Consider the following 19,590-nt stretch of genomic DNA (forward strand, 5'->3'; position numbering starts at 1 on the left):
TCTTAGACATTGATGCAGATTTTTATAGAAAAAATTCTGCAGACCCCGAGGAAAGGGTTTTAGCTGTATAAATTTCTCAGACCTCTCAATATCTCAGGCATTTTCCAAATATCGTGCACATCAAAGGATATATAAATTTGACTGATTTTTTACATAAAAGAGAGAAATATATATGGGAGCTATACCTAATTCTGAACCGATTTTCACGAAACTTAACACACATAACTCCAGACTTAATTTAGTACGCTGCGCCAAATTAGGTGCAAATCGAAGGATATATAGGGACTTTGGTCCACTGTTTACCTAAAATCGGACGAAAATATATATGGGAGCTATATCTAAATCTGAACCGATTTTCAGGAAATTTAACACACGTCGTTATAGGCTTAATTCAGAATGCTGTGTCAAATTTCGTGCAAATCGAAGAATATATAGGGACTTTGGTCCACTATTTACCTAAAATCGTACGCAAAATATATATGGGATCTATATCTAAATCTGAACCGATTTTAACGAAACTTAGCACACGTCATTTTAGGATTAATTGAGTACGCAATGCCAAAATTCGTGAAAATCGAGAAATTTGCAGGGACTTTGGTGCACTATTTACATAAAATCGGGCGAAACTATATATGGGATCTATATCTAAATCTGAACCGGATTTTAACGAAACTTTGCACATCTCATTCTAGACTTTATTCAGTGCGCTATGCCAAAGTTCGTGCAAATCTAATGATTTCAGGAACTTTGGTGCACCATTTACCTAAAATCGGGCGAAACTATATATGGGAGCTATATCTAAATCTGAACCGATTTTCACGAAACATAGCAAACATCATTCTAGACTAAATTCAGTACGCTATGCCAAAATTCGTGCAAATCGAAGGATACAAAGGGACTTTGGTGCACTATTTACCGAAAATCGGACGAAAATATATATGAGACCTGTATCCAAATCTCAACCGATTATCACGAAATTCAACACACCTCGTTCTAGACTTAATTCAGTACGCTGTGCCAAATTTCGTGCAAATCGAAGGATATATAGGGACGTTGGTGCATCATTTACATAAAATCGGATTAACATATATATATGGGAGATATATCGAAATCTCGACCGATTTTCCCGAAACTCACCACTCATAATTCTAGACTAAATTTAGTACGCTAAGCCAAATTTTGTGCAAATCGAAAGATATATAGGGACTTTGGTACACCATTTACCTTAAATCGGACGAAAATATATATGGGAGCTATATCCAAATCTGAACCGATTTTCACGAAGCTTTACACACATCATTCTAGACCTAATTCATTACGCTGTACCAAATTTCGTGCAAATTGAAAGATATATAGCGACTGTTTACATTAAATCGTACGAAAATATATATGGTAGCTATATCTAAATCTGAACCGATTTTTCCCAATTTCAATAGGGTTCGTCCTTGGGCCAAATAAGTGACCTATGCCAAATTTCATCCAATTCGGATTATAAATGCGACCTGTACTTTGTTTACAATTTAACATCGACCGACAGACGGACGGACATGTGTGTATCTCGTTTTTTTTTTCTGTTACAAACATATGCACAAAGACATAATATCCTGTACCACAGAGTGGTGAAGGGTATAAAAATCAGTATTTGAGACATTTCTATAAAAATCTGTTGATGACAGATTTGTATCTATTGTGAAAAAGATTTTTATAGAAAAAATTCCAAAGATTCCGAGGAAAGGGGTTTTAGCTGTAGAAATTACTCAGACCTCTCAATTCATGTTAGGAATTTCTATATAAAACACATAAAATATTGCTGATTTTTTGCTATAGAGAAAGAATTTTTTATATATACTATTTTGATATGAGCATTGTTTTTCTATAGAACAACTCTCTTATTTTTTTATCCTTCTCACCTTTTAATGAATATGTCTTGATTACATCCCCGTCAATATTTAAGGTGTTTTGTTTAAATTTTAACACCTAAGACACAAACACAAATAAATCCCCTCCCCTCGAGCTCTAAATAATTATTCAAATGTTGACCTTGTCGCTGTGGTCTTAAAGTAAATCGCATCTTTATAACATGTCTTTATTACCCGATATTTACAATGGCCTAAACCAACTGGATTACAAGGGCAAACAAACAATCGACAACAGAGACTACACCCTTTGTAGTCGTAGCTCAGAAGACATTTTAACTAATATTCATAATTTGGCATAAAAAAAGCACGCAAATTCCTTAGACATCTTAATGTTAATGTTTTAACTTATTTTTTTGCTGTGGTATTTTTACCACACATTCAAAGGTGGGGGTAGGAATGGGAAAAGGTTATATTTTTAGTAGGGATTTAGGTTAAATTTTTTTCTCGGTTGTGGACAGGGGGGTTTGTTGATGAGTAATGGGTTAGTCATGTTCAAAAACAAAAATTTTACCATGATTACAGCGCCGCCCGCTATTATAACACGGGCCGTATGGGAGACTTGTCCCTCACCATTGCGTGCAATGCAAGTATATTCTCCAATATCCTCGTGCCGTATGGTGGAGATCCGTAATTCGGTGCCATCATTAAAGATGCCAACAGTAGGCGAGGGATCAACGGGATTAGCATCTTTGTACCATAGAATTTCGGGTGTGGGTGTGCCATCTGCCTGGCAATTTAATATAATTGAATCACCTGAAATAAAGAACAAGAGAGAATTGTTTAGCTTTTGGTATAGCAATAATAACAAGGAGAACAACAATAAAATTTAAAGAATACAGTAGTTAAGTAAACAAGTAAACAAACGTAGCGGACAAGGCGAACATTTAGCATAAACATTAAATGTAGATTTAACGATTTAATCTTCCTTGTCTTTGGTCATGGACGTTTTTATTCATTTTTTGGCATAAGACAATAGACAAGAGACCTGATACGATTATTTTGGTGCTGGAATTGGTGTTGGCGTACTTTGTTTTCCATAAACTCATTATCATTTTGCAACCATTTGAGATATTTTTAAGTCAATCCAAGTATTGTCAGACAAATAAAGACCTATGATGTCTGGGGTCATTTATTATAAGATTTTTTTGTTCTTACATGATTTAAAAATAAATTGGAAAATTATTGCAGGATTTTAGTATATTTAAGAAATTCGGTGATAATACTTGGAATACAAAAGTTTCTAATATATAAAGAGGACAATTTTTCTATAGAAAAAAACAGTGAAAAATAGAAAAAACATATATAATACCCTTCACCACTTTAGGTATATTCAACAGATGAATCCTAACAGACGTCGCATTTTTAAAAGACCAGTAAAATGAAATTGGATCCATTAACATGTCATTCTGCAACCGATACTAAATTTCTCATTTGGTCAGATATAGAGGCTATATCTAAATCTGAACAGATTTTCAGGAAACTTAACACACATCATTCTAGACCTAATTCCTTATGCTGTGCCAAATTTCGTGCAAATCGAAAGATATTTAGGGACTTTGGTGCATCATTTACATTAAATCGGACGAAAACATATATGCGAGCTATATCTAAATCTGAAATGATTTTCAGGAAACATAACACACATCATTCTGTACCTAATTCAATACGCTGTGCCAAATTTCCTGCAAATCGAATGATTTTCAGGGACTTTGGTGCACCATTTACCTAAAATCGGGCGAAACTGTATATGGGAGCTATATCTAAATCTGAACCGATTTTCAGGAAACTTAACACACATCATTTTAGACCTATTTCATTACGCTATGTCAAATTTCGTGCAAATCGAAAGATATATAGGGACTTTGGTACACCATTTACCTTAAATCGGACGACGATAAATATGGGAGCTATTTCTAAATCTGAACCTATTTTCAGGAAACTTACCACCTAATTCATTACGCTATGTCAAATTTCGTGCAAATCGAATGATATATATAACGACATTCGTGCACCATTTACATAAAACCGGACGAAAATTTATACGGGAGCTATATCGAAATCTGAACCGATTTTCACGAAACTTTGCACACATCATTCTGGATTCAAATTAGTACGCTGTGGCAAATTTCGTGCAAATCGAAAGATATATAGGGGCTTTGGTGCACCATTTACAGAAATTGGACAATACTATATATGGGAGCTATATCTAAATCTAAACCGATTTTCACGAAACACACCATTCTGGAATAATTCAGAACTCGATGCCAAATTTTATGCAAATCGAAAGATATATAGGGACTTTGGTGCCCCATTTACCTTTAATCGGACGAAACTATATACGGGTTCGTCCTTGGGCCAAATAAGTGAGCTGTGCCTATCGTGCCATCAAAATCGGATCATAAATGCGATCTAACTTTGTTTACAATTTAACATCTACAGACGGACGGACGGACGGACGGACGGACATGCATATATCGACTCAAAAGTGATTCTATGCATATTCTCAAAAGGAACCATGTATCTATCTCGTTCCTTTTGCCTGTTACAAACATATGCACAAAGACATAATACCTTGTACAACAGTGTGGTGAAGGGTATAATTAAGCGGAGAAGAAGTGGCTGACAATACTTTCTACACAAAGAATTTGTCCTCAGGGTCCTGGGAATTTTGTTCTACGGAAAAAATATATCCTAAAACAACATTACCAACTATGGATTTTTTGTTAAAAACAGTTCCAACAGTTCCGCCTCTGTTAGTCTTTGAGAACATATTTTTAAAAAATCCACGCCTCCGTTGGTCTTTGAAAATATATTTTTAAAAAATAAATATTTGAGGTACCAGAAAGAGTGGGCCGATATTCCCTATCTACGAACTTAAACTAAGTTTGGAAGAAATATTACGATGTGCAAAGTTTAGGTGAAATCGGTTACTCCCTTTGATGGTTATGGTGCCACGACAGACGGACGGATATTTGTAAATTGACTACAATATGTCTGAAACGATATAAAACCAATATTTCGATGACGCACATTTTTGGGATATACCATTAGCCATAACGCTGAGGGTATACAAAAATTGGTTCTCAGAATCTTAGCATTTTTTACATTGAATAACAAAATTATTCCATTGCATCTCAGAAATCTGTCCATAGTATCGGAAGGAAGAGGTTTTATTCGATAGAAAAACATGTACCCGAAATAGTCAGGATATTAGGATTGTTTTTCCTACATAATGAATTTATCCTTAGGGTTATAATCTGTTCTGATTGTCTTAGATTTGTTTCCATGGAAAAAAACATGTCCTTAATGACAGACATTTTTTTTTCTGTAGAAACCCAAACTTATGCAGAAACAAATCTGTTAACAATGCCTGAGGTACCTTTATAATATAATAAATCTGTTATTATAGCCTATATAATATAAACAAGGCGGTTCACAGTATTTGAGGATTTTTTCTATAAAATCCAATATTATTACAGTCTAAAATCAGATTTTTTCTGCATTGTCAATGATATAAAAGATTCCGAGGTTCCTGAGAACTAACATCTTACAGGAAATTCCTTTGTATACGCTCCATCATAGTTTGCGCATTGAAAATACCTTAAATCTGTCCGGGCATATAAGAAACTATATACGAAGTGTTGCGAAACTAAAATATGGGGGTATGCCAAATTATTAGTAAACATTATAAAGCTTCTGTCAAGTGTTTTTTATCATCCATGGACTACATTCAGCAATTTCAGTAAAATATAATTCACCTTCCAAGAAACCGGAATGCTAAATTAAAGCCACTTCTGTCGGAAAATGAGCATATGACCTTAAAATACCTAAAATCGTTGGCGAACTTCTTATAACAATGCCAAACCATAGGCCTATAGTCCATTGTGCATGAAAATGCGTCAAAAACTTGAAGAATGGGAAAATGGGATGGTTCAGTTATATATAAAAAATTATCTGCAAATATATTTTGAATTCTCCAAGTACAAGGATTGTCAAATTGCAGCCACTTCGGTTGAAAAATGGGACGGTGCTTTTAAATTGTGTATATTATAAACTCGTATATTAGAAATTTTGACCGATATACCCATTCGGCAATATCAAACATTCTAGGAAAAGTACCACTGCCTGTGCAAAATGTCGAAGCTCAACGTGAATTATTTTTACGAAATTTTGCATGTAGGATGAAGACCCCTATTGTTTTTGGAAAAGATCGGTTAATATTTAGGGGATGAAATGGACCAAATATTAAATTTTTGTCGGTTTTTCTGGTCGCTCCAGATGCCGCAATTATGACCCAAACATCGCGAATTTTTACGTAGAGAAGGGGATCGGGCCAAAGATTAAGCATACCTGTTTTGATAAGGATCGGTCAATATTTAGCGGGTCAAATGGACCCTGACTTTTGTGTGAAAAATTACAAAATTGTTATTCTAAAGCGTATAGATTCACACCTGAAGAACATAGACCCGAAAAGTTTTTGGTATATCCAAGGCCAGTGGTTGTCCTTTAAATTGATAGCAATTATATGGTCGTATGTACTCAGAACAGAGAGTTATACTTAAACATTTACAGGTGCTTATTAATTCATATATTATTTAGTAACCCTTTACTACACTAGAGGGCGGAAATATAGCGCTGATCGCTTTAAAATGTTCCATGAAGTTCGGTAACGATCAGATAATTATATTGTGATGAAGTGGACCTGAAACTTAGTTTTTTTTGAGTCTTTTCGAGTCGATCTATAGGCTCCAATGGAAATAAGAAGATCAGAACACACGAATGGGAATCTGGACAAGTAATTAGAATGGCTGTACTGAACATTAGTAATAATTGTCGGCCTCTAGTTAATCCAGATGGTTCAAATATCGCGAAATATTGCTCAGAATATAAATCCATAGAAAGTTATTTTTTCGTTGAATTTTTCGTGTAGGGTATCATATGGTCGGCCCCGTCCGACTATACTGCTCCGCTCACTGGTTTCTCTATATTGATTTCAACAGACGGATAGACAGGCGGTTTTGGTGAAATCGGAATATCAATACTTAACGGAGTATCCGACGAATATGTTGATGTAATAAATATGTTTCGACCGGAAGACAATTTATTTCCATGTTAAAAAAATTCGTTGGATTTAGATCGGATTTCGAAGGCCTAGACGGCTGATTGCTTAATTATTTCTGCAGGAGAAAAATTCTCAAATTCTGAGAATTGTTGCAGAAATAAATGGTTTTTTATAAATGAATCGCTTACTGAGGCCACCATTATTGTTATACATACATTTCGAATTCCTTGATATGATTTCTTTAATATATAATAATATATTAAAGAAATCATAGCTCTTCCCAGCCTTATCCCCTTTCATAACACCTCTTCCATCCACACTAATACATTTTTTTTTCCAAACCCATTCCTCACACACAATTCGACAGGAAACTATGTAGAACTTGCCTTTTTGTATATTCATCCATTTTATGCAAAAGTTCTTACTCTTCCTCACTCCCTCCCTCCCATAGTTCGGAGAAACACTTTAGCAAGCTTTTAAAAGAATTTCCATGGGTAAACAAATGATGGCACCTAAAACAACATTATCAACTCACACACACTCTCTCTCTCGCCTATCCTCTTCCATCTAAAAGTGTACGTATACTCCAGAGGGTACCATGGTTGTTGGTTTTATCCCCAACTGTTTGGTTAAAAACAAATACATTTTCTTGATACCCAACCGGGTGAATAACAGGAGCTTAAAAATCCTGGCATTGTGTATTTGTTGCGTTATTGTTATTGTTAGACATTAAGTGTGGTTAAGTTTTTTTTGTTATTGTAGTTGCTGCTACTGTTGTGCTGTGTTGTTTTTGCATCTTTAATAAGGACCTTAGAGTTGATTGTTTTGCTGTACAACATCACCATATCAACATTATGAATATTATGAACAGTGGGCGATTTCTTTCAAATAGATTTTTATAAAGGACAGGATTTGAAATTCCAGAGGATATTAGTCAGAAATTTTACAACACATTGCTGATGTTTGAAACTGTAACTGTTTTGTTCTACAGGGCTAATAATAACCACTTAAAGTTTGGCCCGAATGAATTGGTTAACCCTTCTGAGTGTGGTGTGCCTTCAAAGTTCCATAAATCGGTCGAGACTTTTATACTGGGACTTCTCTTCTAGCACTTTCTTGGATTATGCTTTTTATGGAGGCTTTCAGAGAAGAAGTATTTTGTTTAGCCGGAATCCGATATGACAATTTACAGCGACTTAGGAGGGAAAATGCAGCCAAAACTTTCAAAATACGAAAAACGGAGCAGGGCCTTTGTATGAGGGATATGCCAAACCATAGACCTATACCCAAAATGTTCTGCAATGATGTTTTCATCCTTCAAGAAACCTGAATTCTAATGTACAATAAATTCGCTGGGAAAATGCGGCTATAAACTTCAATGTATAGAAAATAAGGCACCATTTTCCCTACTGACTATGTATCTATTTTTTGTAAATTTCTTGATTTTCTCCAAATTTTTCACCCACTGTCAAAAAATATCTGGCACTTTATATTTATCTCACCCTCATCTAAATATAGCAATTTTACTTTTACCATAACTGTTTTCTGTTGTTTTTTATTGTTTATGTAGTTGTTGTTGTTATTATTTTCTTTTGGAGTATTTTACTTAATGGAAAATGTTATTTGTTGTTGCCGTTGTTATTGTTGTCGTCGTCATCGTTTGCGAACTATGGTCTTTGTTTTTGGTTTCATTTAATACTTAACCACAATTAACTTTAAAGTGTTCCCATCTTTATTTCTACCCCTGGATTTGCGAACAAAGATTTTGAAACTTGAATGGCAAGAAGGGGAAGTCGAAGTAGTATAAGTTGCATATTCTTTTTGGGTTTCAATATAAATCCAGATATTATTTTAAATCTACATTGTTGAAAAGAATCAGATATTAGAGAAGACTAGTTCTTGGTAATAACAGTTTTTAAGTGAAGTTAGGAAAGTTCAGAGAAGAGGATAGATATTGTGAACAAATATGCTGAAAACTTTTTGACTTATATGTTTATACAAAATCATAATTTTAGGTAATTTTACAACTTCCTTCGTATTCGTATGAAATACAACGTTGTTTACGTGGGGTCAACCAATAACTTAAATATAAAGAAAAATTTGTCACGGAGTATCGTTATATAAGAGCCCCTCAAAATATAGCGAATTTGCTAAATATAGTTTGATTTTCTGACAAGTAGGCAATAAGCATGACCTGATGCTTTACGCCAAAAATAATACACTTCGACGGTCTTTTCCATTTCAATCCAGGTTTATCTTTTCAGATAGCAGGATTATGTTGAACCTGTTCGAACTAACTATGGACGTTTTCACTTTGATACCGAATCTGGTTTGGGATACTGCACCAATGACTCCAGTCTGAAACCATGTAACAGCTGTCAGTTTCCGGAAATTTTTTTCTGTGGATAGATAGTTTGACTATTCGCCACTTTTACGAAAAATTTAAAATTAAAAGTGTTTCTTGACATGACGAATTTCGATTTTTATATCCTCCACCCGATTACCCATCATAATATTGACGCATCAAGTATATTTATATACAGAATAAAATTCTTTGTCGGTTTAGCCATGTTAACGATAGAGCTCGCATTATTTATGATATAGCTACGAAATTTTTAACATGCACTGCTTCTATTCCCAGGAAGATTGGTATTGAAAATGGAATACAACGTTTTCTCCTAACAGATCGGCCTTGTCAAACTTAATGTCGTTTTAACTCGATCTAGGTCCGTCCGTTCACCCGTTCGTCCATGTATTTTTCTGAACAAAGTGCAGGTATAATTTATAGTCCGATTTAACACAAATATGAACACTTTTGAAATTGGAGAAAATCGTTTCAGATTTAGATATTGCTCCCATATATAGTTCGTCTGATTTAATGAAAGTTGTGTACCAAACTCCCAAGGATTGTCCGATTGATATAATTTTACACAGCGTATTGAAATAGGTCCATAATATTATGTGGAAATCGGTTCAGATTTAGATATAACTCCGTTTCCAACAAAATTTTGCACAGCGTGTTCGAATATGTCCATATTGAAGTTTTGTGAAAATCGGTTTCAATATTTAAGTCCAGTTTGATGTCCGCGAAGTTTTTATACCCTTCACCGCACTGTGGTACAGGGCATTATGTCTTTGTGCATATGTTTGTAACAGGCAAAAGGAATCGAGATAGACCCATGGTTCCTTTTTAAAATATACATAGAATCACTTTCTGAGTCGATTTATGCATGTCCGTCCGTCTGCCCGTCAGTCCGTCTGTTGATGTTAAATTGTAACTTTGTTTACAATTTAACATCAACAGACGGACAGACAGGTAGCATTTATAGTCCGATTTGGATGAAATTTGGCACAAGTCACTTATTTGGCCGCGGGACGAACCCTATTGAAATTGGAGAAAATCTGTTCAGATTAAGATATAGCTCCCATATATATTTTCGTCTGATTTTAGGTAAATGGTGCACCAAAGTCCCTGAAAATTATTCGATTTGCAGGAAATTTGGCATAGAGTAATGAATGATGTTTAGAATGATGTATGCTAAGTTTCGTGATAAATCGGTGCAGATTTAAATATAGCTCCTATATACAGTTTCGCCCGATTTTAAATAAATGGTGCAAAAAAGTCCCTGAAAATCATTCGATTTGCCCACATTTTGCATAGAGAATTTTGCACAAAGTCTAGAATGACATGTGCTAAGTTTCGTGAAAATCGGTTCAGATTGAGATATAGCACCCATATATAGTGTCGCCCGATTTTAGATAAATGGCGCACCAAAGTCCCTATATATCATTCGATTTGCACGAATTATGGGACAGCGTACTGAATTTAGTCCAGAATGTATTTAGTCCTAAATTTCGTGAAAATCGGTTCAGATTTAGATATAGCTCCCTTATATATTTTCGTCCGATTTTATGTAAATTATGCACCAAAGTCCCCATATATTTTTCGATTTTGGTATAGCGTACTGAATAAAGTCTAGAATGATGTGTGCAAAATTTCGCGAAAATCGGTTCAGATTTACATGCACCTCCTATATATATTTTCGTCCGATTTTATGTAAATAGTGCACTAAAGATCCATAGCTAGGCAACGTACTGAAGTTAATATAAATTTATCTCTGGCAAGCTTCCTTAAAATCGGTTCAGATATATATAGCATAGCTTCCATATATAATTCATATTAATTGTACACTAAATAATCAATGGGCGTCTGATTGAGATTAAATTTTAAACAGTGCAGCATACCGAATAACGTGTGTCAAGTTTGCTTCAAATCTATAAACAAAATTTAGCATAGGTTGCAGAATGACATGTGTAGGGATTGATGTTAGTCGGTTTAGATATAGATATAGATAAAGATCACATATTTAAGTTCGTTCAATTTCAAGTCAATGTTCCTTAGAAAAGGCGACGTCCTTTAGGATACATATGTAGAATATACCCAGTCCCAGATTTAGATATAGCTCTCATATATAAAGTTTCGTCCGAAACTCCATATTACTACAGGTTGACGTCCATGAGGTTTTGTTGAAATCGGTTCAGATTTACCGAAGTAGCCTATTACGTCCCAAATAACATGAAGATTTAATCTAAATTGTTCAGAAGTGGAAAATGTTAAATATATTTCAAGCACCATTCTGTTGGATATGACTCTAAAAAACGTAGTCATTGGGTTTAATCATAGCCGCCGTTCGCACAAAGATGAATGTCCCAAAAAAAGCTACAAAACAATGCTGCCGTACTGTAAGATAGAAGCACTCTTAGACATTTCTTGTAACAGCATACATTTGCTCTCATTGGATCCCGCACAATGTTACAATCGCACAAGAAGAAGCTCGTGTTGATTCTTGCAAAAAAATTTTGAAAAAAATACCATTGCTGTGCTTCAAATGTAATGTTTATGACTCACAGGTGATGAATTGTGGTAAATGAGCTGGTAAAAAAGTAACAATCGACAGTGTGGGGCTTTGAAAATGAGCCTAACCCAAGAAGCATTTCCAAATAAATTTCTTCTTTCTTTATTAATAAGATTAAAGTGGCCAATGTTCCACTAGAACAAGGTATGAAATTCTGAGTAGTACACTTCAAGATATCGCTTCAAGTCTTCGCCTAAATTCGAAAATCGATATAAAGAAGACGAATCATAGTGTAGCATAACATTGCGAGCTCTCTCGTTTCGGGTAAAACCAGGCTCTTGTTGAAAGGTCAAAATGTGGAATTGATTAGTCAACTACCATACATTCTTGACTTGGTTGTTACTGATTTATTATCATTCCTGCTTGGGAAAAAATGCTTGGTTTACATTTTCGTTGCCAAAAGTTCCTGTCGTATCGTTTTAAGTCCATATTTTGGAGGTTTCTAGATAGGAGTGGAAAATCTATTTCTAATATTGGTTTGGGTGCATAATAAGTGTATAAATCATGATAGAGAATAAAATGTAATTTTTATTATTTTATTATCACCGTATGCAATAGTGGTCACCGTAATACCCTCACTATATGGTTGGCCATGGTATAAAAATATATCTAAATAAAATTAATGATATCTCACGGGACTTTATATTTGGAAGTCTTCAATTTAAACGACACTTATTTTAATTTGAAGAATTTAATATTTTTCTGAGGGACAATTAGTTAAATATAACACAGTACGGTTTAGATTTTTCCCAATACTGCCACTAATTAATTACCCATTTTGCAATACTGGACATTATTACTCCCTGCGGGCTATCAAATGTTATCGACAAGTAAATTTAAACAAAAACGTCTCTTCGCCATTTTTTAATGTGATCCTTTGAAACTTCCGCTGTTTTACTTTATTATTACGATTTCTGTTTTTTCTGTTAATTTCTTTTAAATACCTCTTATCTGTTCGAAGTTCGAAGAACATATTGTTCTTCCGTTCAATGTTTAATATGTCTAGTTTTTTTTTCGTTTCTTTCGTACTTCTTACTTCCATACTAAAGGCTACTCTTTTTTTGAGAGAATTCAATTCCCTTTAATCTTCTTTTGCTTTTAATTTTATTTAGTTTGTTTTTCGTTTTGGCTTTTCTTTTTTTTAGCTAAATTGGCTTTTTTCTCAGATGCTGCAGTTATAGCTGCTTATGAACAAGTTTATATGTACGTCCGCCCGCTTTTTAGTACTGACAGACAAGTAATCTTTGTTTTTTTTTTTTGCAATGTATTTTTATGTGTGTATGTGTTTGTGCGGAATTCTCCATTTAACAGCAGAGTTCGGTTGGAAGCTGTCAAGGAACTGTCTATTTAAAATGTCTATTTGACCATTTATCTTTCAGAGATTACACCAATGCTACTACACACAAACCCAGTTACCTCTATGAACAAACACACACACTCGCACACAAGGGCAAGAAGACCCTAGAAAAGGACATAAAATAATAAAAATGAAGAGAAAAAAGAATTCCTCCCACTTATTGTAGTAGTCTTTGGCAGCGAACAGCAGAAGTTGTTGAAGTAATAATAAAACTTAAAAAAGCCAGCGAACGAACGAACGAACGAAAGAATGAAATGTTGAACACTTTGACATAACCACAAAAAGGTAATTTCAGAACAGTTGAATGACAGCAGCAGTACCTTTTGTCCATTTCTCTTTTTAACAATGGACAATGTTTAAAGATTTTCGCATAGTTCTCCATTTAGGGGCGTCAAATAATAACCCATACCACAAATGAACAAAAATACTTAGAAATTTATACGTAAAGAGAGAGGGTATGAATATGGAAGTAAGGTGATAATTCAAAATTCATTAGAGATAATATTCTAAATGGATGCAAGACCTTCATGGAGCTGGAGAAGTTTTTAAAGGTGTAGAAGTGTTTTTTAAAAATGAGACGAGCTTAAAGAACTGATGAGAGTATATAAATATGAGCTGAAGATAGTTTCTATAGACGAGCTGAAGGAAGTATATAAAGATGATCTGAATATAGTCTCTGTAGACGAGCTGAAGGGAGTCTTTATAGACGAGCTGAAGGGACACTCTATAGACGAGCTGAAGAGAGTCCTTTACAGACGAGCTGAAGTGAGACTCTATAGATCACAGTTGGATGGAGTCTCAATAGACGAGGTCTTTTTTTTTTGCTCAGCTGAAGTCCAGGTCTCTTTGTAGACCAGATGGTCGTTTTGCCAAAACTAGGGCTCAGGGAATTTTAGAGTTGATTTGAAGACCAGAGAATCTTTGTATCCTACATTGACCGACATTTGTCTTTTTTTGAAGACTAGGGAGTAGCTATAGACTAGCAGAACTCCATTGAATCTTGCAGTATGGGTCAAAGTCTTTATGGATCAGATCAAACTTGGGCTTTATAAAAAACAGAGTCTTTATACACGAGGTAAAGTCCTGGGAATCTATACAGTCCATTTGGAGGCTAGGGCGAGTTAATGGAACAGCTGAAGTCCAGGGAATCTTCATAGAACAGGTGAAGACGGGAGTGAGTCTTTATATATTTGGTAAAGGACAGAGAGTTGTTCTAAATGGAGGCCAGAGTATTCTAAAGACGTCCTGAAGTTCAGGGGGGCTGAATTTTAAGGATGATTTATAGACATGTGACACTTTTTATGACCCAGCAAATTGTCAAGGAGGCCATATAGGCGAGTTTTTGTCTAGGGAGTCTCTACAGTTCTATTGGAGACCTGGTGGGACTGTACAGAACAGCTGACGTCAACTGAGCCCTCACAGACCAGCTAAAGACCAGGCACAGCTTTATAGACGAGCTGAATTACATGGTATTTAATATAATTTTAAATGTCAAGTCCAGGGAGTCGGCACAATCTAGAAGAAGGCCATGAAGTCCGGCTTCATGAGCTTCTTAGAGGTATAAGTTGTGAAGGTGATCTAATAAAATTCGCGGAACATTCTATAAGAGTATGTAGACGAGTTTCTGATATTTCCATTTGCAAAGTTATAGTCTATGGCAGTACGCTTCGACATATGACCATATATTGTGTTGCTCACAGTGACTTGAAAAATCAATGTTCCAAAAACTGAAATAGTGCTTTATTTTCACAACTATGTTTAATATCACGACAAACATAAGTAGGGTAGAATTGGGCATTCGGAACTATTTAATGTTATAATTAAATACTTTCGAAATTTTACGGTAGATGGAGCTGCTTGTATTTGTAGCATATACACCAACCAACGGAGTTGGATCGATAGCACAGTCAAAATCCAAATAAATATTTGCGATCACAGGGTTGCTCCTACAATTCACCACTGATGGTTTGTATCTACGCTATAAACACCAACAGCGCCATCAAGCATCAATTTGCAATTTGATTGGATTTTAACTGAATGTCCATATATACCCTATTAGAGTGCATTGATGAATTTAGATTTTTGTACAAAGAAGGTGTGCTAAAAAGGAACAGATTGACGTAAATAAAAACAAATGAGAAGTATTATTGAATTGATTTCCTGATTTCGTAACAATCTTTGTTCCCTGAAATTTTCGGAAAAATTCGAAAAAACAAGAAAAGAGTTATTGCCCACAATGCGATATTTCACTCATCGGTTTAAACCAGTGCTTTTGGAGTGGCAAAACGTAAAACTGATGAGAAAGTCGCCATGTAGCCCTGATGTGACAATCCGTGACTTCTGTTCACTCCCGGAAACCAACAAAATACACCTATTCTACGATGTTTGTTGCCAGATGATTATGTTGATGCGTTCAAAACCCATGTTTTGAAGGTGTCTTAATTGGAGTCGATAGAGTCCTTCTACAAATGGTCTGAGAGGATGAAAACTTGTATAAATCGTGTAGCCCTCGTAGATGACCAATACACATTGGCGTTTCTTATTTTTTAACCCATTTCTTATATCCAACTGTCACAACTATTTTTTTTTTTTTTTTTTTTTTTGAAAAATATAAATGTACTACACCTCTTCTACCAAATTCTTAATAGAATATAACAAAATTGTAATGTTCTGTTAAGGACTTTGCAAAATATATTACAAAACATTTGTAAATACAGCACTACAACTGCCTCAGACACATACCTTTATAGTTATTTTTTGGCAAAATAAATAAAGTGCTAGGGTAATATTTTTCATAACCTAGAATAGAGTCGGAAATGTAGAGAAGTGTCTTGGAAAAACAACAAGACAACATTTATCAAGATTTATAAATAGAATTTATGGCAAAACATTTATTATTTCTGCCAAGCATTATACAAGTAAACTAACTAGTAGTTCAAAATAGAAGAGGAAGGAAAACAGGCGGGCTGGGGTTCAGTGGAACTCAACTAAGAAGAAGATTGTGGAAAAAGAATGACAAATATATATGTAACACATCATAAGTATTACACCCACACCACCTCCCGACAAATCATCACAATATGAGAAATACCTTTCCTCAAATATGAGAAACGCCTTTTACACCTACATAAGAAGATGTAGAATTGTGAAGAATTATTGTTGTTGTCAATGGCCACAAAAGCTGGCACAAAGAGCTAAAAAATGAAACCCGAAAAATTGACATTTTTCCCATAAGTTACATAAATGTTCGCCATTTTCTTTGTGTCTCCTTGTTTTATTCTTTCCGAAAAAAATCAATCATCCAAGAAAAAAAATTTTCACCTGGACTTCGAAAAAAGAAACAGGGTAAAATATGGATATGGGCAAGTTCACACTAAATAAGTTCAAAGATTGGTAATAGTATTTAAGATTTCAATAAGGGCATCTTTATAGACCAGCTAAATACCTCGGTGGTTTATATTCAATTTAGAGGTCAGGAATTATTTGGAGTCCAGATTACTGTCAACGATTTTCCAAAGGCCAGCTAAATACCAGTTATGTCCCTACAGATCTGATAAAAGCGAATAGATCAGTAAAGACCAGTTGAAGGCCAGTTAGTCCTTACCTCATAGTGAACAAAACTGGGAAAGGCCACATGGCAGTCCTCGTTCACCATCTGAATACCATGTGGATTTTCTATTCGACTTGAAGGCCAGGAAGGAAAGTGATCTGGTAAAGACCAAATGAAGGCTAGTGAGTTCTTACTGGCTAGTGAAACAACTGGGTAAACATTGATATCGACAAGGCCACAAGGGAGTCCTCTTAAACCACCTGAAGCCCATACAGATTGTCTATTCGACTTAAAGACCAGGAAGTATTTACAGGGTTGTCCATATTCGACGGACCCATCTGGCAACGCCATAACTTTTGACAGAGATGTCACATCACTTAATGACATACCGCGTTTGAAGCGTCAGTCCAAGCAGATTTTTACATGAACCAATACACGCCACGCGAGCGCTCTGAAATAGTTGAAATTTACATTCAACAGAAGAAGTCAATTGTGAAAACTCAACGTGGTGAGAAGTGCGCCTTCTAAGAACACCATTAAGCGTTTATACGAACATTTTTCGACTGGTAAGGCTCTTTCTAATCCGAAGAGGCCATATAAAAGTCGACCAAGGCGATCGGCCGAGAATATCGCTGCCGTACGAGCCAGTGTTGAGAGGTCCCCAAGAACATGGGCATGGCATGGTCCACTTTACAACGGATTATTCGCATTGATTTGCATTTGTTCACGCACAAAATTCAATTGACGCAAAGAATGTTGCCTGCGTACAAGCCTCGTCGATTGGAATGGGCCCAAAGAGTCATCGAAATGGCCGAAGATGACGAGCAATTTTGGAACAAAATTATCATGTCCGATGAAGCCCATTTCACATAGAATGGGACCGTAAATAAGCAAAATTGCCGTTTTTACGCAACTGAAAATCCTCAGGAAATTCAAGAAGTGCCTCTTTATGACGAAAAAGTAGCATTTGTTTGCATTTGTTCCCGTACGAAATTCAATTGACGCAAAGAATGTTGCCTGCGTACAAGCTTCGTCGATTGGAATGGGTCCAAAGAGTCATCGAAATGGCCGAAGATGACGAGTAATTTTGGAACAAAATTATCATGTCCGATGAAGCCCATTTCACATTGAATTGCCGTTTTTACGCCACTGAAAATCTTCAGGAGATTCAAGAAGTGCCTCTTCATGACGAAAAAGTCACAGTTTGGTGCGGCGTTAGGCGAAAACGGTCATTGGGCCGTTTTTCTTCCAAAATGAAAATGGCCATGCTGTTATCATCAACCAGGAGCGTTATCGCGACATGATGACCAATTTTGTGATGCCAATTATTAGTCGAAAGCGTATGAGGCAGTTCTGGTTTCAACAAGACGGCGCTCCACCGCACACAAGTCGCATAACAATCGATTTTCTGAAGAATTTGTTTCCGGGCCGTTTGATGTAGAAAAGTGGTGATTTGGACTGACCACCGCGTTCTCCCGATTTGACGCCGCCTGACTTCTTCTTGTGGGGATATTTGAAGTCAAAGGTCAAAGCTCAAGGACAACATTCGTGAAGAAATAGCCGCTATTCCGGCCGAAATGTTGGCAAAAACGATGGAAAATGCAGGAAAAAGGGCAGAGGCGGCCATTTGAGAGAAGATATCATATTCAAAAATTGATGTAAACAAATCTACTTGGAACAAATTAAATGATTAACATTGCCAACTGCCAAATTTTTATTTTTTGCTTTGATTAAAAAAAGCATGGGTCCGTCGAATATGGGCAACCCTGTACAGTCCAGCTGGAGACCATGACGACCTAAAGTCAATAAGTCATTATAGATTTTATAAAGGCGAATGGATCGGCAAAGACCAGACAAGTGAGTCCAGCTTATGACCAGGAATGGTTAAGGTCATATTAAATAATTTCTAATATCGTTAACAGAATTTAAGATTTCAATACCTCTGTTATGTATATATAATGCTGATTTGGATCTCCTATCATTCTTCACACCGACCCTATTATTTCAGAATTGAAAATGTTTAGCCATTTCTTCTGGAGTAGCTCATATCCCTACATGTGTATACATAGCCCCACTTGAACCTGTATGATAAAGATGAAAACAAGCAACGAAGGAAGTTATTGAATGTAAGCAAAAGATTGTCATCCTGGCAGTGATGCGCTCGTCATCATTCATCTTCTCTACCTGGCCCTTTTTCTTCTACCAAGTCCTTCCGTAAAAATATGTTTTATGACCATCCCTCCAACCCTCTTCCTTCTTTCCTGATACATTAGCCTACCTGAATAACTAAAATAGACACCTACAGCTATATTGTATATGTATGTCTCCTCGGTGTTTGTTTGTATGTATGCATGAATGAATGAAGTATTCAGCTCACAATTCCATAAATATTTATGAGGCAAACGTGTGAAAAAAGTGTCATTATGATGAATATGAAAACATTACTTTTCCCAAGTAATTGAACGTAACATTTTTCCGTTCATTCGTTCATTTTGCACCCACGAGATTTTTCTTCTTTTTTGTTGTTGTGAAGTAACCTCTTGCCCGTTCTTCGAAGTTCTATGTTTCAACCTTGTGTGATTATTTTCCGGTGTTTTTTCTTCTTTTCATGGAAAATTGGTTTCGTCTCAAATTCAAGTAGTAATAGTTAAGTTGTGTAATCTGAACATTGGTGGGTGGTCTGAGATTTTTGCCGCACATTTTTTTTTTGCGTGAATTATGAAAAATATATGTCAAAATTGTTTGCGTTATCAAACGCAATTTTGCTATTAATCAAAAATAAAAGT

General features: G+C 35.5%; 1 protein-coding gene across 1 annotated transcript in view; it reads right to left on the minus strand.

The window, feature by feature from the left end:
* The window catches only part of LOC133333077 (protein turtle-like), a gene marked incomplete at its 3' end in the record, with an annotated part of 114,062 nt that overhangs the window by 17,289 nt on the left and 77,183 nt on the right, over nt 1–19,590 (minus strand). Inside the window, exon 5 of the mRNA XM_061541412.1 lies at nt 2,431–2,672. Coding sequence (XP_061397396.1) covers nt 2,431–2,672 — 242 coding nt within the window. The remainder of the gene's footprint in view (nt 1–2,430; nt 2,673–19,590) is intronic.

The sequence above is a fragment of the Musca vetustissima genome, unplaced genomic scaffold, assembly GCF_032173495.1.
Source record: "Musca vetustissima isolate MV318-11 ecotype Yass unplaced genomic scaffold, APGP_CSIRO_Mvet_v1 utg38036, whole genome shotgun sequence".
Lineage (NCBI taxonomy): Eukaryota > Metazoa > Arthropoda > Insecta > Diptera > Muscidae > Musca > Musca vetustissima.